Source organism: Chelonoidis abingdonii, chromosome 9 (genome assembly GCF_003597395.2).
Source record: "Chelonoidis abingdonii isolate Lonesome George chromosome 9, CheloAbing_2.0, whole genome shotgun sequence".
Taxonomy (NCBI): Eukaryota; Metazoa; Chordata; order Testudines; family Testudinidae; genus Chelonoidis; species Chelonoidis abingdonii.
Window position 1 is genome coordinate 27,029,156 of NC_133777.1, and position 21,359 is coordinate 27,050,514.

Sequence of the window (21,359 nt, forward strand, 5' to 3'; positions counted from 1 at the left end):
GGACTATGTACAAACGTTTGCACTGGAAGCTTTATGTTTAGTGTTACAAATATGTCATGCTAAAATATATGTATAAAGTTTAAAAATCAAGCTATATTTATATTAATGTATACACTAAAGGGCATTAAATGCAAAATGTAAAAAATCCTGTATTTTACAGAAAAAATGTAATTTACTTAGTAGAACTTAAAGGAGAATATTGAAAGTAAAATATTTTTGGCTTTTAAATTTCTAATATGATGCTGAAACAGAAAATGCATTTTCTGCCATTTCCAAAAGAGAATTTATGACATAGTATATTCTTATATACTGTCATTTGAGCATTGGCATAGGTTTGCTGCACAATACTGAATATTATAAATTCAATAAATTATTAATTTGATATTAGCCTTCTCTTGCAAAATTCTTTTTTCTACCAGATGATATATTTTTAAAAAATGAAAAATACACTTTAAAATATTCAAAATATAGAAAACTACATTCTGGCACAAAACCTGCTCCCTTTACTCATATTATCATCCCATTTGAAGGCTCACAGACGGCAAGGTGATCTGGATTTGGGCCACTGTATATTTCATGAATGATCTAATTAAGGACTTGCAGTATTATCAAATTGTGCCCTTTTAGTGATGTACATAGCGCTCCCTAACTTCATTTGGAGCTGTGCAAGCATAACCAAGAATCTGATCCCCAATTTTTGCACTTAGATCCTGACTCATTCAAACTACATCCAGCTCCTGCACCACAAAATCCTTCACAGTTGCAGAAGCTGGAATATCTCTCAGCTTTCATGCAGAAATTCACAGCTGAGGAGCTAGATCCAATTTGTATTAACTCTGCACTAAGGGATTAATCCTGCAAGGTCAGCACACTTCCTGTTACATGCTACATAACCTCAGCTCCTGTGGAAATCTGTATGTGTTGAGGGGCATGACACCACAGGAGCCACATGGCACCTGGTAGGAGTGAACCCTAAAAGACCAAAACCTTCTCTCTATTACTAATCCCTAATATATTAAAAAGAATTGAAACTCTTGCTTAGAATCCTGTGAACACTGTAATTAAAATGTTCACCTTTGTACAAGGTGCACAGGACCCTATAATTTATACAAACAGTCATACTTTTTGGTTAAAATCAAGTGAAGTATCAGTTTAATATTGGCCATGCCTTCCATTAGGTATATTATATCGTGTATTTTCACATGAGTGGACTTCATGATAAAATTGCACATTTCCACCTCTGATTTCTATTATCCTGATTGCCTGTATGGGGTGGTAATTTTGTTATTTATTCTTTTATTTACAGTAATTGAAAAATCTAGTGATGTTTATTCTGTATGCTGCAATAATGAGTTGGCATCTAAACCTAAAAGAGGTACAAATATTGAATATATAGCTATACTGTGTTTCATATATAATGCAAGTTTTTACCATGTCTACTTCCAACATGTCTTATATGGTAATATTGATGCATGCAGAAGGATTTAAATGTCTGCCTAACAAGGATCCCATCCACGGTAAAGTAGACTCTATAGCTGCTGGTCCATAGAAACTCTTTTATCTCCTTTCCTATGCAGCCATAAAGTTGTTCCTTATTCTAAAAAATATTTTCTTCTAGAAAGCAGCTACATAGTACTAATTTAAGATTTGGTGGCTGGCTGAGAAAGTCCCTTCCTCAGGAGAGGAATCACAGACTCCATCCAGCTCAACTACTTTTATGTCATTCTGGCTCAAGAGTAAGACATCCTCAGCTGACAAAGCACAGAAGTATCTGTAGGAATAATATAGTGCTTTAGCTGCTTTCTGGAACAACCTAAAAACAATCATTCCTGTTTCTCACTTTATTTAACCAATTACTACAAATGATGTATTGCTTAAAGTGTTTACAAATTTTACTAATACTCCCCAATTTTTCCCAGCTTTCATCAAGTACATTTAAAAAAAAAAAAAAAAAGGTCTTCAAAGTCCCTGAGAGAGAGAGAGAGAACCTTTAAATATCTGCCATGTACAGCCCCTGTTACATGCCCACAGTGTTCACTGGAAGGCACAATTTCTCCTTGCACTTAGTTTTTGTATATTTTATTTTAGAAACCCATAAATCATTTTTCAAACTAAGGTTTTGGTCAGTGTAAAAACAGTTAATGTGAAAATTAAAGTACTCACATTATTTTCTTTATGGGGAAGTAAATGTAGCCACTAAAGCACTCAACAGCCAAATTCAATTTATTATGAATAATTAGATATTGTTGCTAATGATTCCAGTCATTTGCCTAGTAATTTTATGATTTTAACGTCTTTTGTAGTCACTGTCTATTCTTTTTTAATGACTTTACTACTTTATATTTCACAAGATACATATACCTAAAAAAAAGAGTTGATAATCAAACTTGGCCCTATAGATATAGCAAGATGTGTCATATGTGCCTTCTGCAGGAAGTCTGCTTATGCACTATGGGCAAAATTCTGCTCACCTTACTTATGTGAGCAATCCTACAGATTTCAACCCTACTTCTTACCTGAATAAGGCAAGTAAGATTCAGGCAACAAAGTACACATACACAATATCTATTTAGAGTATAGCAAAATAATTGAAATTAGAGATAGAAAAGACCTGTTAAGCTAATCCATTCCTCTGTAAATGCAGGATTCTTCCCTTTAGCATAATATCCAACTTTACATTATGATTTGGGCTTCCACAACTTCACTTACAAGACTAATCTCAGTCTAGTAGTATAGATTTTTAAGTAGTGTAGATTTATAATAAAACATCAGTTTTAACAGCTAAATAAACAAAGTGAACTGGGTTTAAAGAATTCATAACATGCATATGGTAAGAAATTATGGGACTATAGGATGGATTTTAGTTTTTAAATGTTCACCATGTGACTCTGCACTGCAGTGCACTATATTATAATTAGAATTGCTCCATACTTCAAAAGCGTTTATTACATAAAATATATTCAATTTGAAAATGATCTTAATATATTGTTGGACAATCCAAAGAATACTAGAATGTGCTCCAAAATTAGGACTTGATTATGCAAGAAGTTCTGCTCCATTATTAAGGCCAAATTCTGCCACTGGATGCAAAATTTTCTCCTTAACATTTGTCTACTATCAATTAAAAATGGGCTTCTATCTGTATCTCAAAATGTTTGTAATTCAAAAGAAACAGAAAATTAATACTGAATTCTTAAAATATATTTTATTTAAACAAAATTTAGGAGCCCTAGAAAGGGCTATGGGAGATCAACTAAGACAGAAAGAAAAACTGAAAGAACAACATAAGTAATAAAGATATTTTCAAGTAAAGTGAGTAATTTAAATGTTCATGGCCTGATTCCTGTGTTTGCGGCAGAAAGAGAGAGAGGGAAGCAAAGGTGGCTTTAAGATACTTTTGTGCTCACCTTATTTTGGGGCTCTTCATGCCCCAAAGTAAATTAAAGCAGCTTATGCTCTGCTTCTGATAATCCCCTGCTAGAAAAAAGAGCAGCAGCAGCAGGCTGGCCACACTCCTGATATGTACCCTCCATTGAGGGCTGGAAGCAGAGTTGATGTAGCGCTTGCAACAGTTCTGTACCCACAAGGGTGAATTTCTGCATAATGAGTAGGCTCAGGACTTTTCCTTCCTTGCCTCATTTATGCTGCCAGAGTGATGTAAAGGGGCATTAGTGTAACTGAAAATCAGGTCAATGGTGTCTGGATGCAATAAAAACTGTTTCTGACAATCATTAGAGTCCAAATCTTACTCTCTGCATGAGCACCTGAGATGCCACAGAACCATCAATTTGGGTAAGTTGTGGAGAGCCCCTGAGTGCCACTAAGGTCTACTCTGTCAGAGTTTTATCTAAGGGGGAAATGGAGGGAAGAGGTCCTAACTAGCAAATCCACCAGCCAACCCTCAGATCTTTGCATGGGGACAGTAGGAGACAGTAAATTGTGGCTGCAATATTTGTCTCAGAATGGCATCAATGGTGATCCACAGAATGGGGAGGTGGAAGGATTCCACCTATCCCTCTGCTCAGTTCCCGTTTTTATTTGGAGAGTTTAATACTTGCCCTTCCAATAGATATGTTGGGGCTTACACTACCTTAGGTATGGTTGTGGGTTATCATTAATAATCTAATGAGTTACATGTAAGGATGAGCCAAACGAGGATCCCAAATCTAACCACCCCAAGAACCTTTTGTCCTTTTGATGGGGTAAGGGAGGGAGGAAATACAGGTGCTGGCTAAAAGTGTAAACCTAAAAGTAGGTCTGAAAATCTGAACTTTGTAATTAAAGCCCCTCTCTATTTACATTTATTGTATATTTAGTGCTAAATATCAGAAATGATGACAAACCATTTACCTAATTCATTTCACCAGGTACCTAAAAGTAGCTCAATTCTAAATTTAACCTGACAACTGTTTAAAACAAATGTAAATTGACAAGGAAAAGGCTGCACATCAGAGGGCTCAGTGGTATCTCAGTATATCAGGTGGCACCTTAAGGGGGGCCAACCTGTCACAGGCAGGAACTAGCTATATTATATAACCGTTTAATACAAGGTTGAAAGCAGAAGTGAAGAATATATTCCTAACTGAAACTGAACTAAGTTTTTATAAAACATGGTCTTAGGCAAATAATGTTACTATTAAATTTGGATGTTTTCAGGCTTGAAGTATACTTGAGGTTCCTGCATTCCCGAGGCTGGCCAACCAGCCACTCTGCAAGTATCTTCAGTGGACTATATGCATTTCCTTGCGTATTGTATTTTGAGTTGGCTAGTGCAGTTATGGTAAGATTAAAGAGACTAAGTAGCAGATGAGAGGTAAAGCAATCAATGATAGCACAATGTCATAACCTCTCATATAAATGAAGCATTCTATAGATCTTATTTCTCTCATTCCAGTAGTACTGACATAGGGATCTCACAATATGTCTATGCTGCATCTGGGAACGAGCCTCCCACTCCCAAAAGACAAGACTTCAGCTAGCTTACCTTGAGCTAGAGCTCTAAAAACAGCAGTGTGGACGTTGCAGCTGTAGCAGAGCCTTGGGCTAGTCTGCAGAGCTCAGACCCAACATGACAGGTAGGCTTGAGAGCCCGAGCTGCCATGTCCACATCTGAGCTACACCCACCATTTTTGGGCAGCAGAGCTTCAATGGGAAGCAGCTGCCTGCAGGGCAGAGGGCATGCTCTACATAGATCTAGGGGATACAATCTGGTTCATACATTCTACTTTACAAAACTCACAGATGCTAAAACATCAAACAATATGCATCCTGTTAATATCTGAAACCCAGAAGAGGTGAATGGTGAAAAAGAGAGTCATTTTCAGAATACTTATTTAAACGTCTTAATAAAAATTCATCTCCAAGTTACAAAATGGATAGAACACCTGCTTCTGATTTTCTCATTTTCTGTGTTTTCCTATGTTTTTCTATCTCATTCTGACTTTTCCTCCCTCCATTGGACCTTTTTCAGGAAGCTAGCTGGGATTTTACATATAAATTTCTTTTCTTTGTGCTAACTATTGATATTGATTGCTCATCAACGATGGTGCCCCAACGACCAATGCAGTTATGGGAGTGATGATGATGATGATGATGAACATGATATGGGTGTGCGTACTCAGACTAAACTTCACGGTGGAGTCTATGGGCAACTATGATTTGTTCACATCAATTAGATCTCAAAGAATATGCTACACAAATTTCTATTCCACAGCCCAACTATGTTAGTCAAAGGTAGTTGATTAAGATGATTGAGATGTTCCATAGACACATTTTCCTCAGACTACGCTCCTCAAAAAGATGAGATATACCCATTTTCAATATTAATTAGTCCTCCACACTGCCTAGTTAGTAACTGGGTAAGTATCTTGAAATTATATTTACAAAATATGTTCATATTTGCTTACAGCACATAGTGCTAAATTCAGAAGTTATATGTATGTTAATCCTGTACATACTCTATGCATCCAAAGAAGCGAGCTGTAGCCCACGAAAGCTTATGGTGAAATAAATTTGTTAGTCTCTAAGGTGCAACAAGTACTCTTATTCTTTTTACAGATACAGACTAACATGGCTACTACTCTCAAAGCTGATTATATAGTGGTTTTTTTAAAAATATGATATTTAGTAGAGCCAGGTGAACCATTGTAATTAATAATTTATTTGATTTTTTGCCTCTTTTTTACCTCATAAATTGTCTATGACCATGCTGCAATTTTCCTAAATGTGTAAATATGTTTTTGTCTACATATTTTTTTTTCTTTTGAGTGTGCAATAACTGAAATTCAAATGGTGTTGATTAGCTTTGAGTGGTCATGTATTCCACATGGTATCTTTCTGTTCTTTGCATAAAAATGAAGTTAGCTATTAGAATCAGATTTCCAGTGCAAGTACACTTATGAATTTAAAATCTGTTTTCTGCCAGTTTTACCAATATACTCTTTAAATTCTCTCACCTCTCAAACATTCATGCCAGGAATCTTGTTCACTAGACATTTAACAGACTGCAAACATCAAAGGGTGTGAGCATAGTCACATAAATTCCATTCTGATTTTTTGATACAATCCTGGAGTTTTAGAATCCCACAATGTGCTGCAGGAAGGGAGTGTCCCTTCATTTAAAAATGTGAATGAAGGTTTGTGGAAACATTTTTACACCATTCACCATGCTCTGCTGCTTAGTTACATGTAATTATGCACAAGTACAACTTCAGCATATCTCCCAAATCAAGTGGCAGATTAAGGTGAAATGGGGATCAGACAGCAGAAGATTACTGCTGAGTAGGTGACGATGTAGGGCAAAACTAACTGCTGCCAGCTGGCCCTTTGTTGGTGTACACAGCACTTGGGCTCCTTTTAGGAGGAAGACTGAGGACTCAGAAGTGACAGGCAACAGCTCATTTGGGGAAAGGAAGAGATATGCATAGAAGGCACTGTCTGGGATGCAGGAGGCTAACAGGTTGGGAGCAAGAGTCTCAGGTACCTTCATGATTTGGTGGATCGAGATGCCATTTGGCCTTAATCCAACCCATTTTCAGGCTAGATTGTGCCTGTGCATCTGTCCTGTGTAAGCGTTGGATGTAGCTTTACCACCCCAGGGAAAGAATTCTATTTCAGGCACCTTTCCTTGTCTGTTCCCCCTTTCCTTCTTCGAGAGCGGTAATTTGCTACTGGCCCTTCCTAATAGTAGATTACTACCCCCATGACAGTTCAGCTGCACAAGTCTTTGCCCACTCCCTGCCCATCTCTCTGTTGGGGGGTTATGTGTATGCAATCTCTCTCTCTCTCCAAGTCTGTTGCAGAGAGGCAAGTAGGGCACATAACAACCCTGCTTAAGGGTTGTATGTGCCCTACCTTCTCTTATATGCCTAGGCTAGGCCACAATTTGGCCCTTGATGTTACTTTGTAATGTTAGATGTAGTATGTAGCATTACATTAAAAAGAAATCTTTAACAGAAAAAAATTAACCCAACACTCCTAGAACCTTACAATCCCTCCTGTTCTACCAATTTGGTGAGAGACAGAAGCCTCTGTAGAAGACAGGAAGGGTTTAAAGACTTCAAGGACTGAGGGTATGCACACACAAAATTACAATAGCCCTATGAAATACAAAGCATAAAAGAAAAATGTATAAACATAAACCTTTAGAACTATTTAACAAATGGGGCTCAAACTCACAGGAGCTCTTGAACTTTAGTCACTGACTTTATAAACTATACTCGAATCACTTTCCTTGTCACGGAAGTGTAGCCACCTCTGAATGTAACATGGCAACTGTGGGAAACAGTGCATAGCAACAATACATGGCAGATTAGAACTGAAACAAATACAGTATTGAGCAGAAATTACAGTGGGAAGTATTAGCCTATCTGCCATTAGCAGCCCTTCTCTGGTAAAAAGCAGCAAGGGATTTACTAACACAAAAGGTCAGTATTTAGGTTTTATGGACCAATTTCTCAGCTGTTGTAACTTGATGCAGCTCCTTTGAAGCTAATGACTTTAATGGAATGGTGCCAATTTACTCCAGCTGAGGACATGGCCCTCCGTATCAGTGGCAATGACAGCCTGTAAGTGTTATGTGATATTTATACATTTCTAAATGAAATTATTTTAAATACTTTATATTTTCTTCACCTTCTACAACTTTCAGGGGTTTGTTTGTTTGTTTGTCTGTTAGGGAGAATTCCAACCAGACTGATGGTTGGCTGGTTGGCAGGCTGGCTGAATAGTGTTCTTAACGATAATTTACAGAGAAAGGTTTCAGAATCTCTTTCTAAAATCCTTTTATGAAGAATTCCTCCCTCTTCCTTCCCCTGAATTCCTGAATTTCAGTATCAAGGCTATTAAAGTACTGCAATATGTTGACGTTTAGTTTAATATGTGTTGTAAGAACACCGACTTTGCTATTATCTTGTTTTATATTTCCAGTAACTGTAAGATCAAAGTCCATTATCATACTTTTAGCATTTAAATCACAATACATGGAGACAACTTAACAACTTTACAATTATACCCAGAAATCAAATACTCTCTTAAATGAAGTCAAAGTAAATTATAAACAAAACAGATCATTTCCTGGCTTGTATTCATCCAGCGGTATCCAGCTTCAACAAAACTGCCAAAAAAGTTGGCTGAATTGAATTACACTGGGAGAACCTTTACTATCATACTAATCTTGTTTCTACCAGACAATTTTTTCCCAAGCAGTTCACTGTCAAACCTGACGACAAATGTGACTAAGATGGGGTAATGGGACATAGGAAGTGACTGTTTTTGTTTCACAAATATTCAGATATGAAAACTACCATGATGTTCTGCACCTGGATCTCCCACTTTCAGTCTGGAAGTAAAGGAATGTCACCTAAATTTGCCGCCATTCTTCCCCCCCGGGGCATGTCCTTTTGTAGATTTTGAAGTGATGCTAGAAGAAGTGGAGGCCCTGTATATGGAATTCTGTACTAAAATTCAATACTGTAATAATGTAGTATGTGGGGAGTATAATCTCATGTTGAAAGAAGAGCCCCTCTTCTTGCCAAGTGAAGCAATCAAATTAATGTCTCTGTATTACTTCTGTCTAGGTCCCCTCAGTGGCTGGTACTGAACAGCTGCAGGGGGATCTAGTCAACAGCATTATGGTTCCAGCATGAACCAAGCACCAGGGAGAATAGAGGAGACCCAGTGGAGTCAAGAGATGTCCCTTCAGGTGGTTCCTGTCACACAATTTTGTGAATGTGAACCAGGCAGTCAATTTCAGCCCGAACAGTGGCAGTGTTTGTCCCGTGGGAGTGGGCAAGGTCACACTGTGTAGAGCCCAGCATTTTGAGCCCTGGGCAGCACTGAGCAGATGGAGCAGCTGACTCCCAGCAGGCCAGACCTGACTTTCAGGCAGCCTCTTGCTTCCTCACAGGTTCCTGTAATTGCATGGGTTGCAGGTGCCTAATGCCACCACTGGTCCAGAAATTTTCACTTTCAACAAAAAACTTGTGGCAAGAGGGGGGAAAATTCTCTTTTACAAAGTTGCTGAAATGTGAATTCTCAAGAGCGGTGAGAATATGGTGCAGCAATATGGGAAACTTGCCATCCCAATTTAAATTTCAAAGATTTTGTCAGAATTTGGACAGAATTTGCTTAAATTAACAACCGCTGAAATTTCTATAACTATTCTCTCACCAAAGTTTCCGTAAACATACTTTATTTTTGACACTTACACATTTTTGACCCACAGTCAAAGTAATATTAAGTAATATTTTATTTAATATTTCAGTGGGACTTCTGTGCATGTGCAAAACTGTATCCAAAATTATGTCAATGGCAGATATTTGTGTTAAAGGACTAAGGAGTAGTGCTTTAAGAATAAACACCAACAACTTGGTCTGTCTTCAACAGGAGCAGGCTTATACCCTTGTCTTCGACAAGAGCAGGATTATACCCTAATTATTTTGGCATTTTGACTATGGGAAATATTTTCAAACTTGGGTGCTTAAAATAAGGCATCTCAATCCATATGTGAACAACTAAATGAGAGATCTGATTTTCAGAAGTGCTGAGCATCTACAGCTACCACTGAAGTCAATAGGAGTTGTGGCTGCTCAGCATCTTTGAACATCAGGCCACTTTGGTATCTAAATTTAAGCATCCACATTTGAAAATGCTGAGCCTGATTCTCTTTACACCAAGGCTATTTTATATTGGTTTATCAGCGTAAAGAAGTCTTAATGTGAGTATATATTTGCATTTATTTTAAGGACTCTTTGGAGCACTGTTAGAACAGTGTGAAGTGGTCTTAGTGTAAATGAGAACCAGACCCTTGGTTTATTCAGCACTTTGTGAACATTTTCATGTACAATATAGAATAGAATTGATTTTTGAAATTTGTAATGGACTTTATGTCATCTTTATAAACATGATAATAATTCACTGATATTTCATATTAATTCTTTAGTGCAATATCACTATCCCTCAAGAATATCATGAAGTTCCCTTATTTACTCACTGATTCATATATGATACGGTTTTATCAGTCTTCTCTAGTACAGAGGTAAGTGATATCAAATTCTTTAACACTTGTTAATAAGTACTAAGCCTACCTTTCAAATTATTTTATCTTCTGACTCGTATGATAACATACTTTTACTTTCCATTTTATGATGTTATCTTCGTTTGCACCATAATAGCCATCAGGTTGACTTATCACTTTACATTACAGTTGGAGGAGATAAATTAATGGTCAAAATATTGTATATTAAATACTTTGTCACGGTCAACTCAACCCCTCATCCAAGACAGATAAAATGAATTTCATGAAGGTCTACAGGTTGAAGGGCCTTTGCATAAGACCTTTAAAATAAAGGTCCTGTGACGTTCTGCATGTATGTGAAAGATCCCATGATACTTTTCATAAAAGCAAGGCTTTTCCTTGGCTAAACTGTTCAGTACTTGGATTATCTGCCTGTTTACCAAAACTACATCCTACAGCTGATAGCAGTTCAGTTATGTGAAGAGATTTATCTGTGAATATACAGGTAATAAAGTTCTTTGGGATCCTTTGAGATGAAAGGGCCTACCACAGATAAATGTAAGATTGTTAATTATGACTTTCTTAAGTTCACTTTCTCTACGTAATATCATTTTAAGTATGCTCGTTTAGTATGTTTTCACCTCTCCACAAATTGCTCTGGATTGCCACTGATTTCCACCCTATACTGTACTCATAGCTCCTGATTCCATTAGTCTCTCTCCCCATTATATAATATATTAAATTCCTTCCAAGCTTTTTTACAACTGTCACAGTTGGGGCACTTAGGTTCACGATACTTGCATAGCATGTTTTAATTACTTTTTTGTGGTCTATCGAGTCAATGATCTGAAAATTAAAAACTGTAATTAGACCTTAACATGACCAAAGGCGCTGTTATGGTCCAGCATGTTAGTGGCACAAGCAGTGACCAAATAACAGTTTTGGTCTGTTGGGTTGGGAATCTATGTTTTATAATTCCCTGACTCCATGTTTACCCAGTCTGGTGAATATTACACATCTAAAAAACAAAATTACATATTCCACCAACATTCTGCAACAATTCAGAGGAAGACATTATAAAGTATTCGGTAAATATGTAACTTTCTAAAAATATAAATTTTAATACTTTTTTCTCTTTGTTAAAAAAGGGGGAAAAAACCACTAAAATGTACCTAGGGAATATATTCATTATCACATCTATATGCCACTAAGTGTCTATCTTTAAATAACTGAAGCAAGAGTTACAACTCAAAATATTTTCTGATGTAGGCCAAGATTTTTTTTAAAATGGGTGCCTAAATCCATATCTGGCACCTAAATAGCTGGCCTGATTTCCAGATGTATCAAGCACCTGGCAGCTCTCACTGAAATCAGTAGAACCTACTGGTGCTCAGCACCTTTCCAAATCAGGTGCCCAAATATGGACCTACGCACCCAACTTCAGGTAACCATGTATGCAAATATTGGCTGTCATTTTCCCCTACCTTCTCTCTCAATTTTTATTTCTTCTCTTCCTTTCCCCCCAAACTAAGTGCCAGGCTATATTTTAAATCTTAATCCAGGACTGTCCTTACTTTTTAGGACTCTGAAGAATAGCTCTTTTTTTCCAAAGATAGCAAAGCATGGGATTAGTAGCCAATACAGATGATGCAACCTCTGAAGTGAGAATATATCTGTAAAAGGTGAACACCACTGCTTCAGGTAAAGGGGACCTGAATCACCACTACATTATTCCTGTTTTGCACAAGTGTAACTCCACTGATTTCAGTATACTTCATGTAAAACTTGAGCAACATAGTTGTAAATCAGTATTAGCTCTGTAAAATATAGCTTTGTAGTTCTACTAGTTATCTCCAGTCTGTATGAAATTTAATTGTTTTCCCTTGTGGTTTACATGGAAAAGGGGTAGCTGCTAAATGAGAATGTCTTCTAAATGAAGATATACAACATTATTTATCTATTTGGGGAAAGCTGCAAAATTTAATGATTGCACACTGTTCCAATTATTACAGAATAATTTTGCAATTCATTAATGTTGTCTTACTTCTGTAAACTCCTATCATTTGTTCTGCAGATAACTCCCTAGATTTAATTTCTCTCACTCTCCATGTTTATATTTTTAGCTCTATCACTTTAATCTTTTCTTTCAACTAAATCCTGTTTTTTTCCTTGTACTCATTGTCCACATTCCTACCAGTTCCTTCACCAAACTGTTCTGTAACAGCTACATTTTCCCATCTAAACCAAGAGTGCCCAAGGTATAATCTGAGTGCAAAATGTGGAATATGTAGTTATAGCTTTAAAAATACAGACCTAGGAATCTAATGTGTAAAAGTCCAAGTTTGCTTTTGCTCTCTAGCGGTAATATGAATGACTTGATTTTTGTTTACATTGCTTGGAAAGTAAGCAAGCCAACCAGATTTAGCTACCACAGATGGCTATCAGAATGAGTAAGGACCCAATCCAGATCCCACTGTATTAGGCTCTAAATGTTTCAAAAGTGCTTTGAAGATGACAAGCACTGCATAAGTGTTATATATCATTATGACTATAGTATGTTATGCAAACTTGAATGCAGTCTTTGGATTTCTGTCAAGCTGCCCATATATCTGAACTGAATCTTAAAGTGTGAGTACATTTGTACAGATGCTCAAACTACTTTAATCAGTATAGGATAATTGATCTTCACCTACCACTTCCTGGGATCCTTCTAATTATCACATATATTTGCTTAGTGAACATGTATAGGTGGGGAAACTTCAAAAAATGGTTGGAAATTCCACTTTGGACTAGAGGGATAAGTGAAACTCATGCTATGACTTGGGTTTGTTTAGGCATTTTAACTCATTTGTCTAATCTTATTAATTTTTACATAGAATATTAATCCATAGAAAGTGTTTCTCCTACATCTGATGAAAAAGTGTGCCTATTAAATATATTGACTACACCTATTTAAAATATCAATCTACCTATAAAATTCTTTAAAGGTAAATTAAACTTTGGCTCAAGGTACTATTATATTTTATATGCCATTAAATCCTGAAGTTTTATTATATATCAATTGGTGAGATTCCCAATAAAAAGGAACATTATTTTAATGAAATTATTACACTGTCTTTCTTCATTATTTATTTTTCAAATGTAAAGATATTTAAAGCCTAAAATATTTAACAATTTGCCTAAATCTACCTCAGACAACCAACTGCATTTTTTTTATTTTTAAGCCTTTGATAACGTCTTCAGTTAACTTTATATGTCTAAGTATTTTATTATTGGAATTATTGATTACAAATATCAAGTACTACTGTCAACTCCTTAATCAAAGAGAACAGCTGGATAGCGTTATTAACTTCTGTGTCTATATACGTTACCAGTTTGACAAAAATAAATAAATTAGTCATTTTAAAGATAAAAAGATTGGAATAACTGGGATCTTGCACTGAAGTGATAAGACTATCTTAAAATACAACCTCTGTATGATAATTTTCCTGTTTCCAGGTATCATACAAAATTCTGTATGTGTCCAAAGAACATATACCATGAAACCAAACAAACAAAAAGGTCCTTTTTTACACTACAAATGCATTGTGTGTGTAAAATGTTTTATTATATACCTTACTATCATCTCTTATTTTTTCAAATTGTACAACACATAGAAAGAAAATCCAGTTTCCAGTGTCTATGGGTCTGATCCAAACCCCAACGAAGTCAATAGGAGTCCTTCCACTTACTTGAGTGAGATTTAGACAATATATAAAATTATATATATATAATATATATATTTATATATTTTATATATTTAGACAATATATAAAAATACTCTGAAGTCTCAGAGCAAACTACGTCACTACATGTGTGTGTGTGGGTTGGGGGGGTGGGGATAAAGTGTGTGTATATATGAATACCCAGATACACATAAACACACACATAATTATAATTAAATAATTATTATATTGTTAGCAAGCAGTACAAGTGAAAAATAATTTTTCCTTCCAGACAAGGCTTAACTTGTTTTAAAAGCTTCCATACACCACCGTATATATTTAAACACATATTTGCTGTTAAAGTTAATATGCAAGAAAGGAACATTTTTCTTATTCTGATCAGAGATGCAACAATCAAGTCATAAAACACAAAACCAATAGCCAATCAATGTGAATAAATCTGCCCTTAGGCTTAATTCAAGCAAGCCATTCACTGAGCTAATGTGATGGATCTGTCAAATCCGATACAGCATTACAGACATACTAGCAACACCAAGTGAACATGCAATGACAAAATGACGATACGCCCCACTGCCATGCTTTGACTGGTTTTACCTCATGAAAATAAAATTTGATAGCTTTGCCAGTTTTCTTTAAGTCAGACTTAGATTTAAGCCTTTACTAGCATCTATATTTTAAGTTTTTTTAATATGTAACCTAAAAATCAAGTAAAATCTGTGTTTAAAATTAACATATCTGTTTTAATTTATTCTGTATACCTTTAAAATTGTTTTCCTTTAACCAGCCTCTCAGGTTTAAGAGCTTAGAAGTCAAAGTTCAAGAGTGATACAAAACATATATAGACCTTAATACTACATGCCCCCTCTCCCTCTTATCAGTTGGAAGGGAAAGGAATTTCTGAGAAACATTTTAAACTAGACTGTTAAAAATGTGAAGGTTTTGATCAAATACTTCAAAAGGCTCAAAGCTTTAAGTTTAATTTAATAAAGTGATAGACTCCATAGAGAAAACATGTAGCTCTGCTTCCTTCCTGAAGTTGTAAAATGATTTCTTACTATATTGCTTCATAAATAAAGCCGACTTTTCTCTTTTTACAAGTTTGATAAGTGAGTGGAGAAATCTATAAGGCCTATTTCAATTTCGATTAAAATCTGATTGTCATTACATATGTATGTTTTCTTCTGTTATAAACTACTTAATTTTTTACAAGGTTCATTATCTTTCCTTGCCACCTTAGTCTCTTCCTCCATATTTGTTTTTCATTGCCTATATCCAGCAATCTTTCCAAGTGTGACAAACAAGGATACCATTATGTTTCCTCACAACAGTTCTACAGCACCAATCATTATCCAATGACTAGAGGTATCAACTCTGGATTCCCAAATCTTTCTGTTCACCTCCTGTTTGTCTATTAACAAAATCTGCAACCAATCCAAACAGTTACTCTCTCCATCTCCTCACTTAAGACAGTGTGTCAAGATAGGGACCTTGTCACTCATCATGTATATGATCTGTGACCCAAACAGTACTTTTCCCCACCCCCCAAGTAGTCTTTTCATGCTAGAGCACTGCATCACAATATATGCTTGGTGGCATTCAGCGTGTTTCCCTGGGCATTGTATTAACATATACAATAAATATATCTGGCTGAGAATGGGGACTCATATCCACTACAAAAATGAACATTGTGTGACCAAATGTGTAATACTCATATGTAGCACAAGACAGCAAGTGATGGTTACATTCAGAAGAAAGGATACTAGTAGTTGTCCTGTATTTCAGCGTTTGCATTCAGAATTAGAGATTAACTCAAATTTTGCCAAATTATAATTTGCAAAATGCTTAGGGAATGAGGAATCTAAAAAAAAAACCAAAACCCTAATTTTCTGACAAAAAACTCATATCTTTTAATGAAAATTCAGCAAAAAGTTACTGAAATGAACAAATAAATTTGTTAATTGACTTTAATTTGAGGTATCCCTGTTTGCATATAGTTTCATATATGCAACAAAGTTTTTGCAGGATTTCTTTTTTAAAACTAGTTTTAGAATTCCCCAATAGAGAAAAGTAAGTAAAATTATATCTTTGTAATTAACCCAAAAAGCTTTATTCAATTGGGGGTAAACACATTTAACTGAGAAGCCATATTAAAAATAAATAAATTAATTAATTAATCAATTTCAGATACCTGTAATTATGCAGCAGGTCCAGGTTATTTCAATTCTAATTATACACAAAGACTATATCTGAAAATTCAGTATGCTAGAGATATTTTTCATATAAAATAATTAAGGGTTGTAACTATTGCATTACTATAGATACCATCTCAATCTTCTTTTACAGAATTTAATCATACTATATCTTTTCCTTTATTAAGTTTTTTTTTCAATGTTGTGATTATTTTTATTAGTCAGGTTGACTCACTCTCTCTCTCGCCAACCATTATCAATTTAGAGGAATAGGTAAAAATCTTTTATTTTACCTTATGGTATCTGATTTTTCTGTTTCTTTTATAAGTATGTTCATTAGTTTGTAATTAAAGCATTTAGGCTTCATCTTGATATTGTTCATTTCCCCTAAGTACTATGTAAATCTACAGTCTTTCATTATAGCAACAAGCAAACCCTTTTAACTGACAAAGAGAGATTTGAACAATATCTGGCAAAAAAAAAAGAAAGGATTAGAAATATGAGATTATTTATGATTTTGCCTTTTTGGTTTTAAAAACTTTTTAAGGATCAGGAACTAGTTTGCATTTGAAGCTCACAAAAAATACCATAGCTGCAACATGCTAACAACACACCTTTGTGGAAATGAAATGAAACTACTGAGTAGCACTCCATATGGTAGGTTACCCTGCGTAGAAAGAATACATCACGAACAAGGTGCAAACACCAATATCTGATTGACATTACGGATCCGGAATTCATATAAAGAAACTTGTTACCTGTCTCACACAGCATGCCTCAGCCACACATGCAAATTGTTTTTATTCACCAAACTTTTTTTTAAAAATACATCTTATTACCAGAATAAGCATTTTTAAAGGCAATTATGCATGCATAGCATTTTAACATTCACACTGTGTTCCATTTTTCTCAGAAAAAACAATCCATGAACAGCACATCATTCTAAGAAATCCTTTGCTATTTCTTAGTCTGTTGTTTTCTTTAAGGAACAGAAACATAAAAACCCAATAATAAAAAGACCATTTTTAGCACCTAATACAAGTCTAAATTTATACTCAATTTGCAAGAAAATTTCTCACTGATTTCAATGAAGATTTTCTTGTCATTTCTTGTCAGAAATGGGTCCTTAGCTCTTTCTGATACTGTGAAGCAAATACACATATAACAATCTTTTACAAAGTAGATACCCACTTCTATGTGTGTTGTAAACTCTTAAACCATTTGAAAGTATCAATGGCACTGCAGATTTTCTTAAAGCTACGATTTCTGAAGAATGAATTTCCAGGTGAAGAAGTACATTCTTCTTTTTCATTACAAAATTAGGCCTAGATCCGTTTTTATGCACATGCTTAATTTTAACAGTGTTGCAAAATCCTAGCTTACTGAAGTCACTGGAAGTTTTGCCACCTACTTCATGGGGGCCAAGATTTCATCCTAAAAGCAATCCCATCGACTTTAGTGAAATTACTTACACTGATAAATTAAGAGTGTGTGTCTGCAGGACTGGGCTATACTGATTTTAAGAAATTATCCACTTTTTCAGCAGTGTATTTACCCAATTTTGATACCATGATTTAAAAGTTGGTTTGTTTGGGTTTTTTTGTTTTTTTTTTGGTGTTTTTTTTTTCCAAAAAAAAGGTAAGACAAGCAGAGCAACTTGTCTTTATATAAACGCTCAAATAAAGGAAAGTTTGAAAGCCAACTAACTGGGAAATCAGCATTGTCTTCGATGGCCTGAAATCCTATTGACTTCAACAGGAGAGAGTGAAAATGAGAGTACTCAATACCTTAGAGGACAGATTCTAAATTAACTGAAAAAGTATTGGTTAAGACAAATTTATGACTTAAGCAGCAGACATTATGGGCTGTACATTTATTTATTCACTGTAAAAGGGTCACAGACTATTGTTATCTCACAGTAAAAGTGGCAGATTTGCAACCAAGGAAGGCGTATGTATCTTATGCCTGATTCTTCATTAATCACTGCCTCTCTATTTATAGCTCTTCATAACAATACAGCCTAACTTTATACACCATAGTAGTCTGTAGAGCAAACAAAAGAGTTAGGAACTTATTTTCCACTTCCTGTATGCTAAGTATTATTAGCAGTAAATTAGGTCTTACCTGTCACTGTAGGCAGCTGCAGTGGCAGTGGCAGGTTGGGCATACCGGTAGGCAGCATAACCACCCTGAAACACAAACTTACATTCTAATTGCATTGCTACAGCAGTCTAAATTAATATTTTCTGAAATTAACCAGCAACTATTGGAATGTTCTTTTCATGATGATATAAACCAATTAAGGGGTGGACTACATATAAATAATATTCACGAGGTTGTTAAGCAGAGCTGATCACAATCCAATCAGTTTCTGCTTGTTAAGATCTAATTTGACCCAAAGATCAGGCTAATCAATGGACTGCATTCATCAAAAAAAGTTTTTGAGAATATTTTTCTATGTTTACAGGTAGCAAATTCCCTTACCAATGATGGTGTAGTGCGGGTTAAAAATAAGCAGTGACACAATCAGTTAAGGAAAAACTACAAAGCTAACAATAATTTTTTAGATCTAATATGATACCTTGCATGTTTTTGATTAAACCAATGAAAATTTTTGCTGCATTAAAACTCTAATTTTATATAGGTTTCTAATTCGTAAATAAAATCATAACTAAGAAGGAATTCTTTTCTTTCTCTTGAATTAACATTCAGCTGTACGTAACAGTAATTGCAGCTGTTCAATTAAGCAAACAGACAAACACACGCGTTTGAGAAGGAATTGTGTGCAGTGATGCATTGATTATCAAACTGTGAAAATAGCAGAGCTTCCTGGAATCTTTGCATTTGCATCAGAATTCTTCTGACCACACCAGTTACTGTCGCTGGTGCTGAAAGGAGCTTCAGCAGAATGAAACTGATCAAGAATATCCTGCGCTCAACCATGACAGATGACAGGTTTTCTGTGCTTGCAGTTATCTCAATCGAAAACAAGATTGCCAGATCTCTGGACTATGATGCATTGATTAACCAATTTGCGGAGAACAAGGCTCGAAAGAAGCGCTTTGCGTAAATACGGAATATGTACACTGTAGGCCTATGTATACATAATATGAACCCTGTATATTGTATAAAATAAATACCGCATTCCAGTTTCTGCATTGTAAGGGGCCCCGGACATATGTTCGGAGGGGGCCACGTTCTTTGTTGCTACGGCTCTGCTCAGATACTCACAAACACAGCCTCCCTAATGCAGCACTTAGCGTAACTCCTTACGGACAGATCACAGGCAAAGTCCCTCTGTTAGCCTCTGCTGTTCGCCGCTGACTGCCTTTTTATAGCAGTCAGGCCCACTCAAAGCCCACCTGGAACAAAGCTCTCCCAATTCACACTTTTCAAACAAACAAGCAAACAATCAAGGTTTTCCTGAACCATGACACCTTGCTGTGAAGTATGTGGCACTGGCCAGAAACTGAACTAGTGGGACGGTCAGTTTGATCTGATTTGCCACTTCCTGCTTTCCTCTGTCACTAGTGTGAAGATCTGTGTGACCTGCCTCAAGCTTCACTCCAAAGTTTGTCCAGCTCCCTGGATTTAGTCAAACAAGCCCAGCACCCAAAGAGCAACAAACAGTCTGATCAGACTGAGGGAAGCAGAGTGTAATAACGGAGGTGGGGTAGGGGACAGCGAGCTTAAAATGAATGAAAGGAAGTAGAATGGCCACATGGTGGCAGAACAGGGTTGAAGAGAGCTGATGGTTGCTGTATTGTAGAGACCAGCATCTATCACTCCATAATAGTTACACATCCCTGAGGTTGCAGCTTTACCCATCCACCTAGCTCACAAGAGAAACAGGATGCAAAACCCCAATGTTCATCCCCGGTGTAATGTCTCTGAAGTTAATGGCATAGCACCAGGAGTCCCTGAGGCCTGGTCTGCACCAGAAAAGTTACTCTGGTGTAACTAAGGCAGGGACAAGTGTGGCTTTTTTAACCAGTATAGTTATACGTATCCAAGTCTTAGTCGGATGCAGTTGTGCCCGTAGAAAGGCGACTTATATAGATGTAACTTATTTAGCTTCCTGAACCAGAATAAATGGCACTGCTATAAGGACTGTTATACTGTGTATATGTGCATGCATGTGGCTGTTGGGGTGTGTATGGGTGCAGGTGTGCATGGGGTGTGTGCATGGGTACAGTTGTGCATGTGGGGATGTCAGGGTGGGAATATGTGGCAGGATGCATGTCTGGATGGGGTGTGCATGTGTCAGTGTTGGGGTGTGCACATGGCTATGGGTGTGTGCGTGTGTGTCAGGGTGTGTATGGATGGGTAGGAGTGTGTGCACATAGGCATTAGAGTTTGTGCATGGATATGAGTGTGTGTGTATGTGAATGTTGGGGTGTGTATGTACAGGTGTGTGCACATGGGTGTCAGGGTATGTGGGGGAGTACTGGTGTGCATGCTCGGGTGTTGGGTGTGTGCATGTGGGGGTGTTGGGGTGTGAGGGGTTACACGTGGGTATGGGTATGCGTTGTGGTGTGGGGGATATAGGTGAACATGCATGTGTAGAGGTGTACATGGGTGGGTGTCCACGTGTGGGGAGTACAAGCATAGATGCATGACAGGATATGTGGGGCGTACAGGTGTACATGTATGCATGTTGGGGCATGTGTGTTGGTACAGGCACACGTGCTGATGTTGGGGTATGTGGGGGTGCAGTGGGACGCACCTGGGTGTTGGGACGCTTGTTGGTACAGGCATACACCCATGGATTGCAGGATGGGCGTAGGTACATGTACATGCACACAGAGAATCTTAGAATCACAGAACTGGAAAGGACCTCGAGAGGTCTCTAGTCCAGTCCCCTGCACTCATGGCAGGACTAAGGATTATCTAGACCATCCCTGACAGGTGTTTGTCCAACCTGCTCTT

At 36.6% G+C, this 21,359-nt stretch overlaps 1 protein-coding gene across 18 annotated transcripts in view; it reads right to left on the minus strand.

Annotated features, from left to right (window-relative positions):
• The window catches only part of RBFOX1 (RNA binding fox-1 homolog 1), a 2,554,959-nt gene that overhangs the window by 18,219 nt on the left and 2,515,381 nt on the right, over positions 1-21,359 (minus strand). For all 18 annotated transcript variants that reach the window (XM_075069299.1, XM_075069298.1, XM_075069294.1 and 15 more), the window contains one exon: positions 18,555-18,619. In XM_075069299.1, the coding sequence (XP_074925400.1) occupies positions 18,555-18,619 (65 nt within the window). The remainder of the gene's footprint in view (positions 1-18,554; positions 18,620-21,359) is intronic.